General features: G+C 51.6%; 1 protein-coding gene across 1 annotated transcript; it reads left to right on the top strand.

Moving 5' to 3' along the window:
- Positions 1-4,844: 4,844 nt before the first annotated feature.
- Positions 4,845-8,434, top strand: LOC113408408 (pseudokinase FAM20A-like; the record flags this gene model as incomplete). Its single annotated transcript, XM_026661631.2, has 2 exons — positions 4,845-5,435; positions 8,392-8,434. Coding segments are annotated over exons 1-2 (387 nt in total), but the record flags the coding sequence as incomplete, so codon positions are not given.
- Positions 8,435-8,958: the final 524 nt, after the last annotated feature.

Consider the following 8,958-nt stretch of genomic DNA (forward strand, 5'->3'; position numbering starts at 1 on the left):
CCTAGGGCGCGAAACATCCTTGCACCGGCCCTGAACAGGGAAGGGAAAAGAGTAGCGACTCCATGAAATTCAGTGGGGACTTTGTTTCATGGATTTAATTTCCCCAGGAATTGCTTAGATACTGTGGTGATGGGTGCTGTAAAAAACCTATAGCTAGGTAATGCCTGCTGTTTTTTTATTTGCATTCATCTGCTAAGGCAATGCATATGCAGATGTATGCTAAACATATTGGTCTTTACAGCTTACCAGGCAAACAATGCTGAACAAAAGGCTTTGTTTGCAAAAATCCAGGTAAAGCTAGTATTATGCGTGCATTGTTGAAATGTTCTGAACAATAGCATGAACAGTAATTTTGCATTCCAGTGTTTTAGTGATTGGCAATATCTAAATGGCAAAGGAAGCGCTGAGAGAGACTGCAGTGTGTGGGTTTACTCCAACTTAATAGGGACTGAGATTTTTATTGTGGTTCATTTTTAATTAGACTAATTACAAAAATATGATCTCCACGTTGAGGATAAAAAAGCTAAAGACGCGGCCCCAGCTAATGTTCTGCTGATGTAATTGTTTAGAATTAGTGCGTGAAAGAGAAAAGATTTAACACTGGGCCCATGGAGAGATTAGTAATGGGGCAATAGCACCGAGAATTAAAAATGAATCCATTGTTAACTCTGGTGTTTGGATGGCATTTAGTGACAAGTTGCTCCTTAGATCAGAGTAAGTCAGTAAGTGCCTTTTAAATACCGTAAATCCCCGAGCCATGTTTTGCTGTTGAGACTCATTCAGGTTTTCTGGAATCCAGCTTGTCCTGGAATGGATTGATTAATCCCTTCTTTGACAATACCTCTTGGGAATCGCAGAAACTTACAGCTGGCTTAGTATGTAATCAATTTAGGGAAATAAGAAACTGGCAGAGGGGCTGATCTTGGGAGGTGGTGATCCCCTCATCTTCTACTGATGTCAACAGACTCGGCATGACCAGAGCACTCTGAGTAGCCAATGATATTTGGACAGATTTGTACACTACAGGCTACTTCAGCTGCTGTTCTAGAGTTACCATCAATCTGTTCTCTGCCTATGTGATTCCCTTTTAATTTGTCTAGGCTAGAGAAGCCTCCATAACGTACCCCTGGCCCCATCATAGACTGTCCTTATGATCTAGAAAATATAAATCAAGGTCTTCTACACCACTGCCAGGTTCTCTTTCCTTGGATACACTAAAGGCCTGATCCAAAGCTCACTGAAGTCAATGAGTCTTTCCCTTGACGTTAGCAAGCTTTGAAGCAGACCCTAAACCAACACCTTCGAAAGCAGGGCCCCCTCTCAGTCAATCACTCTGCAAGTGTTAATTTAGCATGGCAAGACACAGGGGCCTGGGTAGAAGCAGTGACTGACAATCTTTAAAACAGAGATGAAAACCCAACTATTGTGCCTGTGGTTACCTGGGGTCAAATCTGGTTTAGATCATAAGTGAAACCAAGTTTAATGGTTTCATCTTACTCCCAAGAGGGCCCAAGGCTGCTGCATGCTCAGGGCCAGCTGATGGTCTCACTGTAGTCACGAGGAGTCCAGTGGCACCTTAAAGACTAACAGATTTATTTGGGCATAAGCTTTCGTGGATAAAAAACCCACTTCCTCAGATGCATGGAGACTAACAGATACAGACTAACTTGGCTACCTCTCTGATACTTGGTCTCAGTGTAAGAGGACCAGGATTGTGGTAGATCACACACAAGTTGTTTTCTCAGTGCCATTAGATTGTATAGCCCAGTGTTTCTCAAACTGGGGTCGCCGCTTGTGTAGGGAAAGCCCCTGGCGGGCCGGGCCAGTTTGTTTACCTGCCCCGTCCACAGGTCCAGCCGATCGCAGCTCCCACTGGCCGCGGTTTGCCGCTGCAGGCCAATGGGAGCTGCTGGAAGCGGCAGCCAGTAAGTCCCTCGGCCCGCGCCACTTCAGCAGCTCCCATTGGCCCGGAGCAGCGAACCGCGGCCAGTGGGAGCCGCGATCGGCCGGACCTGCGGACGGGGCAGTTAAACAAACCGGCCCGGCCCACCAGGGGCTTTCCCTACACAAGCGGCGACCCCAGTTTGAGAAACACTGGTATAGCCTTTACCTGCACTGTGACTAGCACTAGCAATCCCGTGTTTTCACAAGAACTAATTAGTTCATGAGAACTAATTTCACTCCTAGTTGGTGCCCTTGCTTGTCAGTATTCTTCAAAATCTATATACAGCTTTTCCTGAAGAAAATGCTGAATTCTAGAAAAAATATTTGATAATCACAGAACTTTAAAGCAAATCCTCTTCAAATAACTCGAAACTCTTTAGATCGTGAATAAAAGAGCGAGCAGAGCAAAGGATCTCTTCTTTGGAAAGAGTGTAAAATGGCCCGGGTCTTCCAAAGAACAAGAGAATAGAGGAGAAATGGAAGCTTTGTGTGTGGAATGTTCATTTCACTTATGCCTGTTTCCAAAGCAGAAAGCGCTCTATGCTGTGTAGGAGACCGAGGGTTGTGCGTCTCCCCACAGCATGCTGGGGGACAGATGGGCCTCTGGTAACTGTATGAATGGTTCACGTTTGATGGAGTAGTTAGGAAATAGGTGTCAGGATAAATCAGGGCACACGTCTTGCGTATAAATCTTCCCAGAAGCGTAGAAGGAAAAAATAGAAAGGACCAGAATTTCCTCCACTACCTGCATACAAATAAAGGGTGTTTTTATTGGGATGGGCGGCATGGGGCTGCATTTTCATTCCATGTACAGTGTGTGGGGTGGATTCTGACAGCTATAACACTGGTGTAGATCCTCAGTAACTCTGTCAAAGTCAGTGGAGTTACACCAGTGTCACTGAGATCAGAACCTGGCCTCCCAATTTTGAATTACCAGCCCTAGTTCGGTGATACACCACCTGAGTAACACAGCGCAGTACAGATGAAGCGAAGAGATAGACACCTTTGTGCCCTCTGAATTCCTAGCCCCGGCACAACTTAGAGCAGTCAAGGGGTTACTCTAAATTACACCAGCCTTGAATGGCTGCCTATGGGCCACTTTTCCAGTACAGCACAGCCAGAACATCTAGCATTCCAACTTCTATCCCCAGAATGCTGGGGCAGCACATGAAGGCAGTGTAAGGTTGCACTATGACCCCTACATTGGTAGATTCCCCATTCCTCCTCCCCATCTGGGTTTTGACAGCATATAGGGCTAGGGTACAGAATCAGAGCTTTCAGGTACAACACACCCTAAAACACAGGCATGGAAAATCTGAGATGAGAATTCCTGAAGCCTCTCTGCAATGTATCTTTTCCCCTGTATATGGTAGAGTAGGGGTTAAAAATCATGATGCAGATTCTCAAGTGGTAGCTCCATTGACAGCAGTGTCTCCCACCTGTGGATCAGGCCAATGCACACACAAAACAAAAATCCCTTAGCTTTGTGAAAAATCAAACTTGTCAGTTTGTCTGCTAAAAAATATAATTTTCCTTTCCCCCTTTCTGCTGTTAATTTTTTGTTCATTCAGCTGGAACAATGAAACTAGCTCAGCCTTGTCACTCACCCTTTTGTTTATATTCAGTCCCTCGTCTATTTCACTTCTGTGGACTCAGGGTTAAGTAAGGTGCTTCTCAACCATAGTGGGCTCACTAGCCAGGTTCCAGCAGGGACCTCTCCTCATTTAGCATTATGGAGAGGGGCACAGCCTCTGCCCTTGTCACTTGCTGCACCATTTGGCTTCTGCAGGCTGCAGAGGTAACGTTAAATCCAAACAACAAATTGTTTTGTTTATTGACCGGTTTGAATTTAGATTTATAGCAAAATCCTTTAAAGTAACCCCAAACCTACATTCTGAGCAGCAGCTAGTTCCCAAGCCTGACTGTAAGTGTGGCCCTTGCATTCTGCTTACCTAAATGCCACCTGCAGCTTCAGCTGAATGGGGTGACTCTGATTCCCCGACCTCACCTACTCCAAGGTCAGGGCCGGACCCAAAAAACAATCCCTAGCCAGGAAGGGCACTTACACCTGTGATTACCTATAAGCACCTGTTACCGCCCCATTGAAACAAATCCCCTGAAATAAAGGGTTATGTGCTTTTCTGAGTCAGGGCCAAAATCAGGAGTAACTAGGCTGAAGCTAGTGGAATTACAACCCGTCCAAGCCCCTTTTTATACCCGTGCAGCAGTCTGCATGGGTAAATTTCCCTAATGTAGACAGGTCTTAAGTGAGAGACGAATCCCTCCCAGCCTTCCTCCTCAGTGCCTGGCCTCAATACTTGTGCAGTCCTGCGGTGCGCTCGTAGGCCCCCATCCTGAAAAAAAAACAATTATTTGTTTAACTTCAAGCTGGTGCTTAAGTCTTTAAAGTCCCTTAAGCAGCTACCACCTCCCGCCTCAGCGGTGGCTGCCTTCTAGTGGAAGATGAAATGATCCCTGTAGACTGCAGGGTGTGTGAACCCTGCCAGAAAGGATGGGCAAAGGACACCAGGTCCTGAGAGTGGAAATGCAGGGACTAGTGTAGTTCGTTCCATCCTTGAGTGGATCCCGTGGCACCTCCGGGGTGAAAGGCGGTGCCTGGAGGCCAGCTCCTACTCCTGTAGGAACACGAGAGGGGCCCATCCCTGTGCTCCCGGACGCCTGGCGAGCTCATCCCCTCTGACGCGCGCACCTCGCTCCAGGGCAGTTCCGCAGCATCCCACGGAGGGGTTTGGGCTTTAGTGGGCGCTCGGGATGGGCGCGTCGGTCCTGCTGCAGTGCGAGCTGGCAGGTGATCAGGGCTGGGTGGAGGGGGTGGTTAGCGCCTAATACCTCCCCCTGGAGCGGAGCCACACGCGCTCTGGGCACCGCTGCCCGGGGGGGGCTTTGGCAAGGTGCGGGCTGCGCGGCAGCTCTCCCAGCGGCTCCGGCAGCGGGCTGGGCTCCAGCGCTCCGGCGGGTCCGGCTGTGAACCAGAGCCACTCGCCGGGCGCTCACCTGCTGCTGCCGAGCCGCCAGCCCGGACCCCTCCATCCGCCCTGCTGCGGGCTGCCCCGCTCCCCGCCTCCGATCCGCCTCTGCGCTGCCACTAGCCCCCTTCCCGGGCGCCCTCGCTGGGCTCCGCCGGCCATGCCCTGGATCCGGCGGCACCGGCTGCTCCTCCTGCTGCTGCTCGGGGCGCTGCTCAGCGCCGATCTCTACTTCCACCTCTGGCCCGAAGTGCGGCGGCAGCTGGCGGGGGCCGAGCCGGGCTGCCCCTGCCGCTGGGCGCCGCGCCCCGCGCTGCCCCCTTGGCCGGCGGCCGCCTCCCCGAGCGCCCGGGCGCGCAGCGCTGGCGGCTCCAAGCTGCGGCGGCTCTTCGCCCACCCGCTCTACCGCGCCCCGGAGCAGCCGCCGCGGGGGCCGGAGGAGTCGCTGCTCAGCCGGCAGGAGGCGGTGCGCTACTACCGCCGGAAGATGGTCCGCTGGAACAGGTGCGTCCCGCCCGGGTCCCCTCCTAGCTCGCCCCGGACACCCCCCGGGGACAGCCTCCTACCCCGGGTCCCCCTCCCAAGCCGGGTTCCTTCCCACCCCCGGTGCCAGGCTGCTGCTTCTCCCCTGCCCCAGCTCACCCCAATCCCACCGCTCCTGGCGGCCACCCACCCGGCCCCCATTCCCTGCCTGGGTAGCTAGGCTCCCCCCCCCCACACATACACTGTGTGTCTTGCTTCCTGGGGGCATCTGCTTTGCTCTCCGGTGGGTCTCTCCAGCTCTCCAGGCTTCTCAGCTCCCTCGGTCCCTGCCACCCTGTCCCCAGTGACTGTCTGCGGGATGCCCCATCTTCACTGCGGACCCATGTTCACCCTCCTCTCAGGCAGAGCCCACCCTCTGAGACGTGTCAGGCCAGATGGAGACCGCCCCTGGCCCATTGCACGGCTGGCTTCACTGTTCTCTGTGATGCCGGATGGGTGGCTTCCGGCAGGACCATTCTCCAACTTTGCTGTGAGGGCATGTCCCAAGGTTTCCTTTCTCCAGGCAGCCTGTGAGATCATCTCTCTGTCTGGGTGGCTCTTCTCTAACTTCTCTGGGCTGATTTCTTGAGGCAAAAAAAAAACACAGTGCTGGCCCAGGCTTAGATGGGCAGGTGGGTGTCAGCCAAGCGCTGTCCGTGGTGAGCGAGGCTGGGCTGAATCTGCTAGACAAGTTAACTCATTTTCAGGGCTTTTGATTTGTAGGCTTGGATTGTGGTCCATACCTCATGTGGCCCCAAGGCCTGTAATGGCCCCTATCAAAGAGTGGCAGTGGGGACTGACCCTGGGATCTGCAGCACCAGAAGCACAGCCACACTGGTGCTGGGTGCCTTGGCTGACCCATGGGCGGGAGCACGGTTGCTGTATACCCACCAGAAAACACCTAGCCACTAGCCGGAGTGTGGGAAAGACGTGAGCAGCCCCTCCTCTAGGGATCCTCCAGAGCAGGAACTCTGGGGAAAGATTCCAGGGCAGGACGGAGGAGTCAGGCTGCATGGATGGTCCATGATGGAGGAGAGGCCTGGATGTGGCCCTAGGTGGAAAAGGGTTCCCCTCTCACAGATTCCTGTGATCCATAAGGTTGGGAGTAGGAGGAGCCTCCAAATTTACAGGCAAACTCCTCCGGCTTCCTTTCCCCCAGCTCCTGCCTAGGGTTTTTCCCTGGGAGGGGTGATCTGGCCCATTCACGTAGCCTCACAACACGGCTGGGCTGGAGGCGATGAGTTTTATTATCATCATCCCTGTTTTGCAGAGGGCATTGTTGAAGCTGATTTTTCAAAGGTGCTGAATGCCTCCAGCTCCCACTAACTGCGGGTGCTCAAGGCCCTTTGAAAACCCAGTCGTAAACATCTTGCCCAAGATCAGACAGGCCAGGCTGTGGCAAAGCAGGGAATGCTCTGACCCAGGTTTCCTGACTCCCAGAAGAGCTTCCCCACCCTCCTAGCCCATCAACAGTCCCATAGAGCTGAATGCACTACAGCTTCATCCTTAGCAAGCAGGACAATTAGGTTCCTAGCTGTGCTTGAAACAAAAATGACTCTGGCTGGGACGGAGCCTAGTTCTATGAATTCTCTAGGACAGAGTATGTGGAGCAGGGATCCGGATATGGCCCTAGCGATGAAAATAAGTAATTGTCTCTTCTAAAAAAAACCAGTCACCGTACAAAACAAATCTGTGTCAGAGTGTGTGCCAAAGTGCGCTGAGACGGTGACCTTTGTAAATGCAGTGATTGTGCTTGTTTAGCTACTTATCTGCAACCTTTAAACCACAGGGTCACTTTTTCTGCTTGACTTTTCTATGGGACATATGTTGGCACAGCAGCCAAAATCATCCTCACAGACCTGCTTGCATATCTATTTGGAGCATGCGCTCTAAACCGTGCAGCTTACGTGTCACAATTTCATCCTTTTTTTTTTTTAACAAGCAATGATCTTGGATCCAGAAGATCAGTGGGAGCTTGTGACCTTGCTCTGGCTCGGCACTGCAAACTGTACATCTATATAACCACTGGGAGGTAACAGTGGAGATAAACAAGCCTGTCACTTACCATAAGGGCCCGATCCTGCTGTCCCACTGGAGTCACTGGCAATAGACCCATTGTCTTCAGTGGGAGTGAAGCCCAGGTGCATTGTTATAACAATATTCAGCAGCAGAGGGCAAACGTATGAATGCTTGTAGCGCTCCTAGCTAGTGACAGAGCGGTGCCCGTTTCGCCCTTCCGAGTCGTCGTTTAAACAGCATCAAATAAAAATAACAGGCTGCTACACAAATTTGACTCCAGAGATTAATACAGAAAACAAACTAAAATGGTGCTTGAGCAGAATCCTAACTGTGTGATGAGACTGCTCCCACGGAGCCTTTTCCCTAAGGATCTCAAAGCACTTCAGAGACATTAGTTAACAATGCCTCCCGCTTCCCTTTGATGGCCCTTCTGCTCAGTTTACACACAGGCAAACTGAGGCAGTAAGAGGCGAAGTGACCAAGTCAGTGGCAGAGCGGGAAATAATGCCTGGTAGGGTGACCAGACAACAAATGTGAAAAATCAGGATGGGGGTGGGGGGTAATAGGAGCCTATATAAGAAAAAGACCCCAAAATCGGGACTATCCCTATAAAATCGGGACATCTGGTCATCCTAATGCCTGGTGTGCTCACTGATGATACTTCTCGAGAAGCACTCCCCTGTTCTAACCATTAGACCACATTCCCTCCCTCCGAGATACCCAATTCCAGCCCCAGCGGGTGCAAGTCCCAGGGAAGTTAATCGGAGGAGTGCCCACATATGTGGGCGCTGAATTTGTCCTTTTGTCCTTGCATGGCACACTTTCCTGTAATAGTGCCCCTTGCTACGGTATATGACGATACACCATGTGATGCTGCATCAACACACCTTTTCTCTCATGCTGTGTTCCTTCATGCTAGGCTCTGGGTCCCGTCTCAGAAGACTGAGGAAGCCACCTCTTTGGTATCACTGCAGCCCCAACCATTTTCCTGTGGCCTGCTGTTTTTCTGGACTATTGTAAACTACTGCCCTCCCCCTCCACCCACCCACTTGCTGTCACAGCAAGAAAGCCTGGCCCTCGCTGGAAAGGAATTGCAGCAACGCATCCGGGCAGGCTTTCAGAAGTGACAGTTGTGCAGAGAAAGGCAGGGGGAGTAAACTGGCAGCCGTCTGCGCTGCGTGCTGTGTACAGCAGTTTGTGAGGCGGAAGAGAGGAAAGAGGGGGTGTGGGCAGGACGAGCAAGGAATTGGGGAAGGAGAAAGTACAGGGAAGGAGTTGAGTGAGTGCGTGAGGAGAGCTGGTGGGGAATTTTCCAACAAACCATTTTTACGTCGGAAAATGCTGATTCATCGACCCCGAACCAGCTCCCAGGAAAGGGGCAGGTTTGCCAAAACTACAAAATTTGAAACGTTCTTGGAGAGAAAAAAGAGTTTTGAACTGGTTAAAATGCCCTGGTTCGACATTGTCGAAACGAAACATTTTGTTT

This window comes from Terrapene carolina, unplaced genomic scaffold (genome assembly GCF_002925995.2).
Source record: "Terrapene carolina triunguis isolate 2854851 unplaced genomic scaffold, T_m_triunguis-2.0 Scaffold12842, whole genome shotgun sequence".
Taxonomy (NCBI): Eukaryota; Metazoa; Chordata; order Testudines; family Emydidae; genus Terrapene; species Terrapene triunguis.